Source organism: Mustela lutreola, chromosome 9 (genome assembly GCF_030435805.1).
Source record: "Mustela lutreola isolate mMusLut2 chromosome 9, mMusLut2.pri, whole genome shotgun sequence".
Taxonomy (NCBI): Eukaryota; Metazoa; Chordata; class Mammalia; order Carnivora; family Mustelidae; genus Mustela; species Mustela lutreola.
In genome coordinates this window covers 1,055,032-1,068,991 of record NC_081298.1, presented here as the reverse complement: position 1 = coordinate 1,068,991, position 13,960 = coordinate 1,055,032, and the positions used below count along the sequence as shown (strand labels likewise).

General features: G+C 58.8%; 1 protein-coding gene across 7 annotated transcripts in view; it reads right to left on the bottom strand.

Moving 5' to 3' along the window:
* Positions 1 to 893: 893 nt before the first annotated feature.
* Positions 894 to 13,960, bottom strand: part of DIDO1 (death inducer-obliterator 1) — a 48,054-nt gene continuing 34,987 nt past the window's right edge. For all 7 annotated transcript variants that reach the window (XM_059134184.1, XM_059134186.1, XM_059134181.1 and 4 more), the window contains 3 exons: positions 13,502 to 13,591; positions 12,497 to 12,692; positions 894 to 5,365 (listed from right to left, as the gene is read on the bottom strand). In XM_059134184.1, coding sequence (XP_058990167.1) covers positions 2,325 to 5,365; positions 12,497 to 12,692; positions 13,502 to 13,591 — 3,327 coding nt within the window. In that variant the 3' untranslated portion in view covers positions 894 to 2,324. The remainder of the gene's footprint in view (positions 5,366 to 12,496; positions 12,693 to 13,501; positions 13,592 to 13,960) is intronic.

Here is a 13,960-nt window from a genome sequence, read left to right as displayed (position 1 = left end):
TCACACACGGCTCATGGGTCCCGGACTGTGGGCGACCCTGGCTGCACGGGGTCGCAGGTGGGAGGGCTGATGGGGCGACAGATGATGGCAAGGTGAGGACGGCGCCGCCTGGTGCTGCAGGGGGGCTACGCGGAGCCTCTGGAAGACGGGCTTTGGGGTGAACACACACGAGACCAAGCGTCTGAGGAGACGATGGACCGAGGATTTTAGAATGGGATCCAGTTTTCTGACATTTTGGGGAGACCCCTCTGGCGGCAGCCCGCCGGCCTGATGGCTCATGGCTCCAGGGCGCCGAGCTCGGCACTCCTCAGCGTCTGTCCTGCAGAGCTGGGTCTTCCGACCTGTAGGGTCTGGGTGGCCAGCAGCTCTCTGGAGAGCTGCCCTCCACATGGTCAGGGCTGGCCCCTCAGGCTCCCCAGCAGGTTCCAGGGACTTTCGTGGGCTGCCCCTCTGCCCCCGGAGTTGGTTGTGAGCTCCGCTAGGACGGGAGCCTGTCCTGCCGGAAAGGATGTCCCGCTTCTGCCCACAGCAGAGTAGGGGCTCAGGGTGAGAAAGGGAAGTCCGGGCAAGGCGCCGCCGGACCGAGGGCAGCTACGGGAAGCGTGACTTGCTGCCTTCCCCTCTGCTCCAGCCCTGGCTGCGGGCAGGTTCCCGGAGCCCTGAAGGGTCCTCGTCAGCCTGCTGGCCCCGCCACCGCCACGCACGCCACCTCGCCGCGTGCTCCCTGAGCAGCACTGGGCATGTCCAGCCACACGCTGAGCAGACAGAGCTGCAGGGTCACCCAGCTCAAGGCCAGAGGTGGTCTGCTGCCTGAGGACACATGGTCGTGTCCCACGCACCGGTCTAGCCCCAAAGTCCCGGCGGGGAAGAGTGAGTGCACACAAGGGACAGAAAACCTTCTGCAGACGTTTATTCTACCTCGAGTAACAAAACCTATGGAGCTGCATGTTTTACTGTACAGTGATATCATACTTTGCAATATAAAATACAATTTACAGAAATTTCTATCAAGTAAACCTAAAGAAACACACTTGATTTTTACATTTGTGTATTTAAATTAGAAAAATTTGTTTTACATGTAAAAAACCCTTCACATCGTATAGATGTTGAAGCTTGACGCCGCTTCAATGCAATCTAACGTACTGACACGGGGTCCGGAACCGGTCCCACGAGTCACCAAGTTCTCCGTGTTCGCTCTTATCGTTTGAACGTTTGTGCTAGAAAGTGAAAAATCCGTAGTGATGTACGATGGAGGAGACTCCAAAGAATGTAATTTTACACTTGCAAAAGTAAGTTTATGAAAATATAAAAAAATTATCAAAGTGTATTTATTTGTACAGTCCAATAAATTAGCGAGGGTTTCTCTGCTTCCCCCTTTGGAAGGACCGGACGATGTACGACAAGGAGCGGCTTCTCTGCTGCCGTCATCACGTCACCGTCCTCCGCCTCAGACTTCACACAAATACCGTCCCACTTTCAACGACAGACTTTGCAATGCGTCACGGACAGGGTAGCAGCCTGGGGCGGGCGCACTCTCCCTGGGCCACAGGAAGGACTGTGGGGATGTCGCCTCACAAACAAAACTGCTCCTGATTATGCAAATCAAAGTCAACCCCCACCCCCCCACCCCCCCGTTTTAAAGAACACTTAATTGGCTTCTTTTCTCACTTTTTTTAGGCTGGTAAAGGTTACACCTTTTTCAATAAATTGCTATTTAAAAAATGCAACAGTTTCTACTTGGACAGATGTTGCTTTTAATCCTGTCTTTGAGAAAAAAAATGTATAAGGTGATCTACAAAACCAGCAAAACTAAGAAATGGTTTGTTTCCTGGTTGAAATTTGTAATTCAAATTTCCTTGTGACAAAAGAAAAACGCATTTGTAGAGCTCTGTCCCGCACACCCCAGGGAGGAGCAGAAGGCCTCGCTGGGCTTCGGTGCGAGCCGGCCTGTGACAGCAGCTTTTAGAAACAGATACAGAGCAGATCTCAGTACGGGTATGGCTCTAAGGTCCACGGAAATTCCCTTAAAATTTACTATAATTAAGTTATTGGAAAAGATAACTTTATAATCTGAAAAAGCAATATGCTTCTGTAGACACATTCCCATTCCAGTAATTTTAAATGGAAATACCGAGTTCTTAAAAAGCATCTGAGTTGTAAAGATGTGAAATCTTGTAAGAAACCACTGTACACAAAATCACAGTCACTTCCCAAGTCCAGGAGACTCTCTTCTGCGTCTCAGTCCGCAGCTCACCGCAGCGCCCGCGCCGGCTCTCCTGCAGGGCGTTTGCGGGGAGCCCCGGCAGAGCAGCGGCCGCCGGCCGCTAGTTCTGCCCCGCGGGGGTGGCGGCCCGCGGGGCGTCCGCTTTGAGGTCCCGGGAGCCCTCCTTGCTCTTGCTGCGGTCCTTGCGCTCCCGGCCGTGCTCGCGGGTCCGGTCCCGGCCGCGCTCCCTGCTGCGAGACCGCTCCCGCTCCCGCTCCCGCCGCCGCTCCCGCTCCCGGTTGCGGCTGCGCTCGCGGCTCCGGCCCCACTCGGACGCCCGCTCCGGGTCCCGCCCCCGGTCCCTGTCTGCGCCGCGCTCCCGACTCCGGTCCCACTCGCGGCCGGCGTCCTTGTCGCGGTGCCGGGCCCGCTCGTGGCCCCGCTCCCAGTCCCGCTCCCGGCTCCAGCGCCGCCCTCGCTCTCGCCGGCGCTCGTCCAGGGCCCTGCCCGGCCGGCTCTCGGGCGCGGCTTCGGGCTCATCCAGGGGCTTTTCTTTGGGCCCCGCTTCGAACCGCTCCCTCGACCGCCCTTCGAAGGCCGCGCTCCTGTAGTCGTGGCCCTTGGCCTCTCGGAACTCGGGCTCAGGGCCCTGCTCGGGCCTGTGTGGCGGCGGGTGACTGGGCAGCTCCAGCAGCGGCCGGGGGGCTGCCTTCAGCCCAGGCGCCGGCGGGCCCTGGAAGTGGAAGCGGGGGGGCGTGGGCTCGCTCTTCTCGGGAAAGGGCACAGACCCTCTCGGTCCGCCAAACGGGAGGGGTGCGGGCGCGCGGGGGTTGGCAAACCTCGGGGGTGAGCTCACCCTCTGCTCCTCGAATGGCTGAGGCTGAACCCCCCTGGGTCCTGGCATGAAATTTGGCGCTTGGCCTCTGGGTCCTTCAAACTGATTGGGATGCGGCCCCCTCGGGCCCACAAAGTGGCCGGGGGGAGGCCCTCTCTGACCGCCAAACTGAGGGGGAGGACCACCCCCTCTGGGTCCTTTAAACTGTGACAGCAGAGGCCTTCTCTGGCCTCCAAACTGGAACGGCGCCGCGCCTCGACCTCCCACAAACTGGGATTGTTCTGCTCCTTCGAACTGAGGGACAGGGCCGGCCGGCTCGTCGTACGGGCCGTCCTGGAATTCTCTTTTCTCCCCGTGCGGATCCTTTCGCTCCTCAAATTGGGGTGGTGCTGATCCTCTGGGCCCCCCAAGGTGGGAAGGGGAGGGACCCCTACTGTCCCCATAGGGAGGGGGCCCATGTGGCCCTGAGAACAAGGAAGGGATGGGCCCCTTTTGGGCCCCGAATCTGGCCGGGGGAGGCCCTCGCGGCCCATCGCTATTAGAAACAATATTCTCTTCAGAAAATGGAGGGGCTGGCCCCCTTGGTCCTGGGAAACTGGGGCCATGAAGCCCCGATGTCCCAAACGTGCGTGGTGCTGGCTCACGCTGGCCCTGGGATGGGGGCAGAGGGGCCCCTGCTCTCTGTCCAGCTGAGGGGAACGTGGCGGCCCCCTCACCGGGTCTGCACGGTGGCTCTCCGTCTCCTTCGGCTTCAACCGCAGGGGGGTCACCTTTTTCAGCAAACTGAGCATTTCTCGGATCCTCACACTTTTCCTGAGCGGTACACACTGGAGCTGAGAAAGGGTCCCTCGCTCCCGGAGAGGGAAAGCTCTGCGCGCTCTGCAGAGGGAAGCCAGGCTGGAAGGCGGAGCTGGGGGGCGTGGGCAGCAGCACCCTGCGGGCAGGTCTGGGCGCGCTGCCCGAGCCGCTGCCCGAGCCCGCTGAGGGAGGGCCGCCCTCTGCAGGCAGCACGACCGGGCTCGCGGAGGGCTCGTTCTTGGGGCCATCTGGCTTGGCGGGCAAGGCGGCCTCCGCACCGTCCTCCCGGGCTGCGGGGGGCCTGGAGCCGGCTTCGCTCTCGCAGTGCTCCGCGGCCAGCCGCCGGGCCTGCCGCGGGTCCCGACTTGGCCGCGGGTCGCAGCCGGGGCCTGCCGCGGGAGGGGCGCCGGGGAGCGCGGCCGGGCGGCCCGTGGTCTGCTGCTCCTGCAGGAACAGCTCGGCCTGAGGCAGGGAGGCCTTTGGGGGCGGCGACATGAGTGCGTCGGCCACGGAGAAGTGCGCCATGGAGGCGCCCACGGCAGCCCTCTGCTGCCGCAGCGCCGCCTCCTGCTCAGCCACCTGCCGCTTCTGCTCCTCGATCTGCTTGTTCAGCTCCTCGATCATCTGCTGCTGCTCTACCAGGGAGGGGGCCGCCCCGGGGGCCGCGGGCTCAGCGGGCCGGTCCGCCGCGCCGCCCTTCCCGTCCGCACACATCCGGTTGGGCAGGTCGTCGATGGCCACTGTGGCTTCTTCTAAAATGGTCTCGTCCTCCGGGTCGTAGGCCACCTCCTCCCGCTCGGCGGTCTCGGGGGCCTTCTCTGCGTCGGGGCGTCTCCCTCGCTCGAGCTGAGCGCCGAAGGCTCTCTCAGGACCGTACTCCTCTTCGGGGTCGTAGGGTCGGTCATCTTCCTCGTCCTCCAGGGCTCTGTCTTTGGAGAGCTGGCCGAACTGCTGCACGATCGGATCCAGCAGAGGCGCCGCGGGCAGCCCGCCGTCGGCTTTGGCTTTGGGGTCTGGGTGGGAGGCCGGGGCCGACTCTGCAGGCTCTCTGGCAGGGGGGTCGAAAGACTTCTTCTTCCCAAACAGCGTCTGCAGGATGTGCTCCAGGGGTGAGGCTGTTTTGGAGGTGGAGGAATTGGCGGAAGGAGCGGACGTCGGAAGAGCCGCCGCGGCGGGCGCTGTGGGCACGGTGCTCGGGGCTCCCGGTTTGAGCGAGGACAGTATTTTCAACACGGATGACGAAGCAGACGCGGCAGGAGGCTCTGGCGGCGGGGGCGGCGGTGGAGGAGTCCCCGGGGGTGTGGTGCTGACAGCCATGTCCCCGGAGCCCACCTGGAACCTGGGGGGCTTCCTCTCGGACTGTGGGGCCACGGACACTTTGGGATACACCGAAACCTCCGTCTCTTCCTGGGTCTGAGGGCGGGTCCGCTTCTCCTCCACTTTATCTAATTCTCCTGCACCTGAAGGACGCTTTATTCTCTGGCAGATCACTAACCCAAGGATTATGTTGGGACGCGGCGACTCAAGACCTGAAAAACAGAACGGTCGTGCACATTTTAGAATCTGACTTCAGCCTTCGCTCTTCAGGGGCAAACCCCACGGGCAGCGGTAGTGGGCGTGTCTCAACAGGCAGGAGGAAGGGGCTCACTGGCAAAGTAAAATCAAGGGCTGGAAGAGCGGAAGTGCTTACTGCCAAAGATCGTGAGTCCAGGCCCACACTGACCCGGCGGCCCGACCCCCGCAGCACAAACACAGAGCCCAGGGCCTAGCTCCCGGGGTAAACTCCCCCCGACTGTCAGAACTTATGCTACAGATTCAAACCTCAGATACAAAGCCGAAGGACAGCGTGACGGAGGGCATGGGGAAGGCCATCATGCAACCGTCCGTCAACATCTGCTAAGCCCCAGGGCGTAAGGCACGGGCGTAAGGCACAGACGTACAGGGAGGACTTGCCACAAAATCGTAGCTGTATTCTTTTATCTGCCTCTTGCTAACACATCAGAAAGGCAACGAACAGCCCGTTTTAACTGGGGATTTGCGCCACGTAAATGAAGCTGTAGGTTCGAAGCAGAGGGCCAGGCCTCCAGCATGGTTACAACGCTAACCTCTGCACACGCCATTAGGGAAGTTCGGCAGCTGCTAGTGTCCAGGTTCCGGTGAACGGGAAGGACCGGGCTGACTGAAACGGCTAAAGTAAACGTTCTTCTGGGTTTAGAAAGACGCTCCATTAACATGAACTTAACCAGATGCTCACGGTCTTTGCAAGCACAGGCCGGCACTGAGACCAGCAGCCCAGTGTGTTCAGAAAACCAGCAGGGGACAAGAGGCCACGCGGAAGACACTGCGGTTTCTGGGCACAGGACAGCTCTTAAACATACTCATTTCTTAAGTAAAAAAACATTATTCCACTCTGAATTGCACATCTTTCCAGGAATGTCAGTGTTTCACTAATGATTCTCTACCCCACACTCATAAATCCAGAATACAAAAAGAGGAACAAAACCACCCAAGTCACAAAAGAGTAATTTTAGGGAGAAAGGATACACAAAAATTTGTCAATAGTGAAAGATACTTAAAGTCAAATTGTATCACTCACTGATAAGTCAAGGCTCTGGCGCACACACCTGTCTTTGCTGCATGTGCCAACTTTCACGTACGGAGAATCAGTACTGTCTTCCCGTTCTTTCTGGTTTTAAAGATGATCACAGGTGACTTCAAATAGTTGTTTTTGGACACCATTATGTAATTCTAAAATGTCTACTAATCTTCCCAAATTTCAATAGAGCTGGGTTGACACACAGAGCACACAGGGTGGTAGACAGCCCACCCAGCCCCTGAGAAGCCAAGTCAGGTCTGAGCTGGGGAGACAGCCTCTGTGCACAGAGCACGGTGCTACCCTCCCTCCCACGTGGGAAGGGCCTCCTGCTTCACGGCTGTCAGCGTGGACATGCCTGTGGAAGACCCACTCCTAACACCAGGACCTGAACACCACCTTCATTAGAGACCCCGCTTCCAGAACGTCCTGTCCCTGCCCCCCGGCCCCAGTAAAAAGCCGTGTATCCAGGAGAGGAAGAGGCTAGCACAGGAGGGAGTAGACACAGGAAGGCCAGGCAGCCCACCCCGAGTGTCCTACCCAAACGTTTCTGCCCAGCAGACTTGAGGGGTCATCTATCATGTTTGTTTCCTAATTAACACGAGTCAGCGATAGTTGAACTCAGAACGGCATCTCCTTTACTGTAACAGCCATTGACGGAGCGCTGCGTTGCTTACTCAGGTCGTTTTGGGTATCATCAGTTGCTAAAATGGCTCTCACGGCCCTTCTGGACCTGCCAGCCGCACTAGACGGCGGCAGCTCCGGAAGCCTGGCTCTCCCGAAAGAACCTGACGTCTGAGCCAAAGTGAAGGAATGTGCTCAGCCACGTGGGTGGGTGGGTGGGAGCGGGGCGGTGGGGGAGGAAGTCCCCAAGTCCACATTCAGGGCAGAGGGCCATGCCACCTCCAGACACACCGTCAGGGTTCATGGCTTAGGATCAGGTCTCAGGTCAGTGAGCTGTGCGTGACAGGGAAGTCATTGTGTTAAACCCAGGAAGACCTGGTGTGCGGTTCTGGTGCAGTGTGCCCTCCCATCCCAAACCCCCGACGGTCTCACTGCTGGCTGGAGAAAACCACCGCTACACCAGAACCTCGGCCACGCTCTGTAGATTCCAACCTTGGCTGTCCTATTCATCACAGCCAAGATGGTGCTTAAATTACTCAGCATTTACATTTGTTTTGAGAACAGTGAGCTCTCCCGACACAGGCAGCTAACTAAGTAGCTTTCAACCCTGGACTACCTCCTCTGCACAAATCTCTAAGTGACCCGTAAGCAATCTGTGAGAAGCTCCGACTCCTATCGGTGTTAGCTCTGAATTTTGCCAAGTATTTAAAATTCGGACTAGGTGGTCACAAAATGCACGTGTGTTTTGAAGCAGTCGATCTTATCAACGGACTTGAGCGCGCGACTATCGGGAGAGTAACTAGCACGTTGGCAGTAACGGACATCTGTGAAACACACAGAATTCACTCATCTGTCTTGGGCCTTACTGAGCTGAGGGTGTCCCCCAGACTTGACCATGCCCTCTACTGCCACAGGGCAGGCGGCAGGGAGGGGGACCGGCAAGGACAATTGGGTGCCTGCCCCTGGGGAGGCAGTAGAGATCTGGCTCTCCTCCAGAACGTCCCCCTCGCAGCCAGAGCCATCTGCAGGCCTGCCCACTACCCAGTGCTCCCCTGGAGAGGAGAGGGTGTCCGAGAAGCTGCAGTGGCGGCGGCGGCGACCACACTGGCTGCAGTGTGGAGACCAAGGCTCCAGCCCAGGGCACGGAGCTGCTTCTCTGCTTTTGCAAAATTCCTCCCTTTGTCCATTACTAGAAGCAGAGATGCTTACTTACCCACTGCCCTTTTGAGGGTGGTTAGGTTTGTGATTCCTAGACGGAAACAAGCTACTAGGTGGGAGGTTGCCACACGGGCTGAGCGGAGCGGGCCGTCCTCCATTTCCAGAGGAGCGGTCACTGGGAACAAGGGTGTCTGCACCCACCTGCTCCAAAATGCCAGAGCAAGAATGTCTTCAGGGGGCACTGCCCGTGTCACACAGGCCTCCTTAGCTGCACGGAGGCATTCCTGAATTTCCTCTGTGGTAGAGGTATTCTTTAGCCTCAGTGGCCACGGCTAGAATCAGACCCGTACAGAAAAAGTGGGCAGACCCAGGGACTGGGGATGGGGTCATCTGCAGTCATGTGTCCACGGACTGCCCCCACATACCTCCAGCCCGACACAGCACGGGACAAAACTGCTTGAAACCACCCGCAAGCGGACTCCTTACCCCCAAAGCTATCAGGTACTCTACTTTTTTAAAAATGAAAACTCTTCTAGTCTGAATCCATCAGAACAAACTTCTCACTCCTACTCAATAGAGAGTGTGTGGGAGTTAGACCCTAATTCTGCAGAACTTGCCTAGGAAGAGACGTGGCAAATACACGGGAGACACCATACACCTCCCCGGCCCTCCACCACGACGACACACACACGCACACACACGCACGCCCCCTTCTCTTTCCAATTTTGAATCCCTAAGACCCGGAAAGAGCCACTGGGCTCAGCACACGTTTCGGGTCAAAGGGGAAGGCTGTGCGTCTTCGTCCGGGCCGCGCGCCCCGAGCGGGTGGTGCCGGCTCACAACAGGAAGATGGAGACCTCCGCCCTCCACCCCTGTGGGCCTGGGACAGGTACTGAAGCTACCAGTTCAAATTCAAACAAACAGTGACCGGTTTCCAGGAAATACTTTTATTGACTTTGAAGGAGAAAGAGCTGTACATTGAATTCAATGCCGTGCTCGACCATGAGGACGTGTGCACAGCCCCGGATTCTTTCACACGCGCGCAAGACTGAGGGGCGCTTACCTGAGGACAATGCACCTCACAGAAGTTTCCAGCTAGTTTAGAAAGCAGGTAGACGGGAATGAAGACGGCACCGTGGGTTTCCAGGCTTCCAGGAAACCCGCCCTCTGCACTAAGCTCCTGGCCCCCAGCCCCCTGGCACACACTCCTAGAAGCCCAACGCCATCAACAGGCGCTCGGGGCCGGGGCCTGTGCACTCCCGAGTCCCGTGGTTCAGGCCTGTCGGGTGACGGGACGGTAAGATGAACGTCCACCGTCAGGGCTTTCCAGGTGTCTTCTGAAACTGGGCCGTCCAGTTATTAAGAATGACTTGTGTGACAGAACAAGACAGCCTGGTATTTCTAGTGGACAGATGCTATGTATACGCATGGACAGAAATGTCCTTAGAGAGGCAGAGCATGCTCTGGGTTGTTCTGACACGCTGTGTGGACACCTGGTGTGTTGGCCGAGGAGTGGCCATGTGTGGACACACGCTCTGTGTTTACTGTCGGAAGCGTGACGTTGGGGAAGGACGCGGCACTGGCCGAGGGGCAGGTGCACATGGAGTCCCCAGGTTAGGCCCCTTCTGTGTCCTGCTTCTCAAGCATGGAAAGCAGGAGTTTGGGGGAGAATCCCACGTGAACATCTACGAGACCCGAGTCCAGGAGGTGAGGGTCCCTGCAGTTTGTCTCTAGGGATGGAGGGACCCTCCGCCAGCGGAGGGTCAGGGAGGGCCGGGCGTGCCCTGTTGCAACACGCTCGCCACCTCCACCCTAACCTCGACCTGCCTACACAGCAGGCCGCCCACCCAGTTGGGACGCTCGCCGGAGCCAGAGCCCCGTGTCCACTGAGGCCTGTGCTCCGTGCGTGTGCACAAATATGGAGCGGGACAGACAGGGGAGGTGCGGACCTGGGCACAACCGATTACTGGGTGAGCCAGCTGTGGGTAGCACGGGCCACCCCTGGGAGAAGGGGCTGTGGGGGGGAGTCAGAGGTGCCCCCGCCAGGCTGTGGGCGGTGCTCGCTGGTCGGCGCCTGCTCCAGTCCACTGGCCGCTCTGCTGAGGGACGCCACCCCCATCCCGGACCAGGCCTGTGCTTTCAAGGGGTGCCAGGCAGAGACCAGCTCCGTGAGGACAGGGACCTCCGTGACGGGAGAATCATGCCCATGCCCAGCCTTCCTACACGCGCACACACACACACACCACAAAACCAGGACACACGAACACTTGGACCTAGAGAGCACCAAGTCACGCTGTGGGTATGTGAAGCAGGTCAGGCCGAGAACCTGGCCGGGGCTCCAGGCTGTTTGGCTGGGGAACTGTAAGATACACACAGGGACTAATGGTAATAACGGTATCAGGAAAACAAAAAAAATATATGCTAAATGGGGTTAGATTTAGAAACCCCTTAGACTAGAAAAAGTCTTTAAAAGCTTATGCGCAGAATCTCACTCATGACTGTTTCGCAGGCCCCCCCGCCCGGTCTTGTATTTACTGCGGACAGAAGTCTGTGGTCGTCCGGGTGCCCCTTCAGGTGGCGTGGGAGCTTCAGGAGTGCAGGTGGCCGTCACCGAGCGCGTCCGGGTGCCCAGGGCCCATCATGCTCCACAGACCAGGCAGGTGCCTCCCCGCCCCGTGTCACCCTGGAGGCGTCCCATGCAACCCCCGACCCTCTGCTGGCGGGGCTGCCCCCACCGTGGCTCCGCTGGAGGGGCTCCTCACCTGTCCACTGCGGGGAGCCCACACCTGCCTCCGCACCAAGCCCAGCTCCTGGCAGCCCTGTCCAGGCGGGGCCTCCACGCCAGCCTCCACCCTGCTCCCCAGGCAGCTCACCCGCTGCGGACCCTGCTGCTGAGACAGCAGGACAAGCCCTAGCCCGGCTCTAGGGAGGCTGCGAGAGTCACCCGCAACTGTCACCAGGGGACCCTATGCTTACGCTTACGCTACATCGTGCACATGCTTACGCTACATCGTGCACATGAGCTTCTATGCTGGTGACCGACTGGAGGCTCCTCCAGGGCCCAAGAGGCCAGCTTCTTCATCTTCAACCTCAGGCCTCAGGACGGTCATCCAGGGAGTGGCCCGCACACTTCCCAGGGCTGCTCACTGAGAACCTCCAAGGAGGGCCTTCCGCCACCCACTAGGGGCGCCTCTTCACCGCAAGGGCTGGCGAGAGACCCCCTCGAGTCCTTGGCTTTTAAAGTGTATCCGGCACGAAGGTAACTCAACGCACAGCATGCCAGCAGCTGACCCCGACTGCAGGCCCCAGCCCTTACCACGGTGGGCCCACCTGTGGTGCACAGGTACCAGCCGAGCACAGCTCAAGCGTGAATGTGCCCCGGTCAGGACCTGGGACGTGCCTGCGGGGGGGCGCGCTCCTGCCCCACAGCCCTCCTGGGCCAAGCTACAGCTCAGGCGCAGGAAGTACGGCATGTGGCTGCGGCAGGAATGCTTGCCGGGACCGGTGACAGGGACCCAGAGGTGCCAGGTCTACGCAGTGCCACCAAGGGCCTAGGGTCCAGCCGCGGCTCTAGACCCAAGCTCTCCGAGAGTGTTCACCATGTGTCAGACGCGGCGTCTCTCCTGTGGGCTCCATCCTCTGGGGACTTCGTGGCCGAGGAGGCACTTCAACGCGGCATCTTCGACCCACTGCGCAACATGTGGACCTCTCCGGGCTCAATAGGAGTTGGCCTCCCACAGACCATGTTCCCCCGGAGTCACCCTCAACCCCTCAACAAGCCTGAGGGCTTTGTTTTTGTTAAAGAGCTAATCTGTAAGTGATCTTCTGAAACCACCACGTTCTAAAGAATGAAAACACACGGGCTAGCTTTCCTGTCTCTCCGGCCTGGTGAAGGCTCAGCCCCGAGCTCCATGGCAAGCACAGGTGACCCCCCAAGCCCACTGTGAGGATGACCTTCCTCTCTGGCCCTTTTCCGGCCTCCACTGACCCAAGGCCGTGACTGGCTGACTGGACGCTGTGGGTTTTCCCCTCTTCCTGTCCCCTCTTCTAAGACAATTCATGCCAACGGTAAGGGTATTTCTAGGGCCACTCTCTGGTGTCCCAGAAGCTGAGTTCTACAGCTAGATGCAACTCCATCCACATGCCTTGCTCCTGCGGCTAAAAAGCCCCGGCTTGGGCGAGGTGGCAGATCTGCGCATGACAAGTCTGGCAGGACATGGTGTTGGAAGAAAGGGTCGTGGGGGGTCAGGTGTGCCGAGTCACCCCTCAGAGAGTTGGCGCTTACCTGGGCCCTCGAAGGGCAAGAGCTTGGACGGAACAGGGTCCTTGGCACTCAGTGGGATCAGGTAGAGGTCCTTGACGTGCCTGCTGTTATTAGCTACAACGCCGAAGCGGCCACGGCTGCTAAAATAGGAGTAGAGAGAGATATAGGCCACCTCCTCCTCCTCAGTCGCCGGGTGGAAGCGGATGAGACACAGCTCCTGCAGCACAAACACAGGACGAGCGCACGTTGGCCTGTGGCTTCATGAGAAAGGCACTGCTCCCCTCTTTCATCGGAACCTCAAAGGCTGCCGGAAATGAGAGACGAGCACTTCTCGGCACCCCCCCCCCCCCCAGTCCTGCTGTCCAGCATGCCGAGATGACGGAGACTCTGGCATCAGGCTGCTGGACTCAGACCTTGGTTTTGGTGGGAATCTCTGGAAGACTGCCTCTACTCCTAGCCCCACTGTTCCCCAGACAGCCCCGTCACCGGCTGCGGTGCTAGCCCAGAGCAGCCTCTGGCACGGAGTGTGAGGACGCCGGTCCTGATTGCCCGGCTGTGGGATCTACACAGGAGCCCAGAGCGGCTCCACAACAGGAAAGCTGAACGAGACTAAAGGGTCCAAGCCCCTCGTGTGCCTGAGGAAAACCGCAGCCCTTGCCCACGCATGCATGCTCCGCTGTGGCTGCGTCTCAGGGGCTCATGGCCCCCAGCTCGCCCAGGGCCAGGGCCTCCTGGGACCAGCCCTTCCAGCACCTGCCGGCTCCCTCAGTCACAGGGACAATGGGAAGACACAGTGCCTGTGTCACCCACTCACCCATTAACATAAATTGTAACACAACTGCTACCACCGGATCACCCACACAACCATCCCGTTATAGATGGAATTTGAAACATTTACCTGGCAATATTTAACAACTTATAAGCAGACGTGGCAGGCACCAACCCATCAAGATCAAAGCGGAAGAAGGAGCTGCATTTACACAGACGCCTTCCTCCACGGTGCAGAGACTAGACTACGGCAAGTACCTTAGATACAGAAGATTTGAGTTTGCCGACATAATCCCAAACTGTTCTGGGTGTGATCCTTCCACCAATGTGAATTGTGTCCGGCAGGTCCTAGACAAAACGGACTTTGGGTAAGTGGCCAGTAAAAGGATGGAGTCATTTCAAGGCACCAAACTACCTAAGATTCTAGCAGACCGCAACTCCTCCACTGAACACGGCTAACACTAGCGCTACACGGCGCCCGGTCAGTACCCGGAATTCGGGCCTCCCCAGCAGGAGTGCAGCCCGACGGCCTTCTGCTGAATGGGAGACCGTCCTGCAGAACATTTCTAGTTTATCGGTTGTGAACGTGGACGCACAGCAAGGACTCAGACATGATCCAGAAGTGCATGGCTTCTGCTCGCTAAGGTCGTAAACGCCAGTGCTGTGCACACGGATTCGGGGAAAGCAAAGAGCCTGCACACACCCAGACCCCGACAA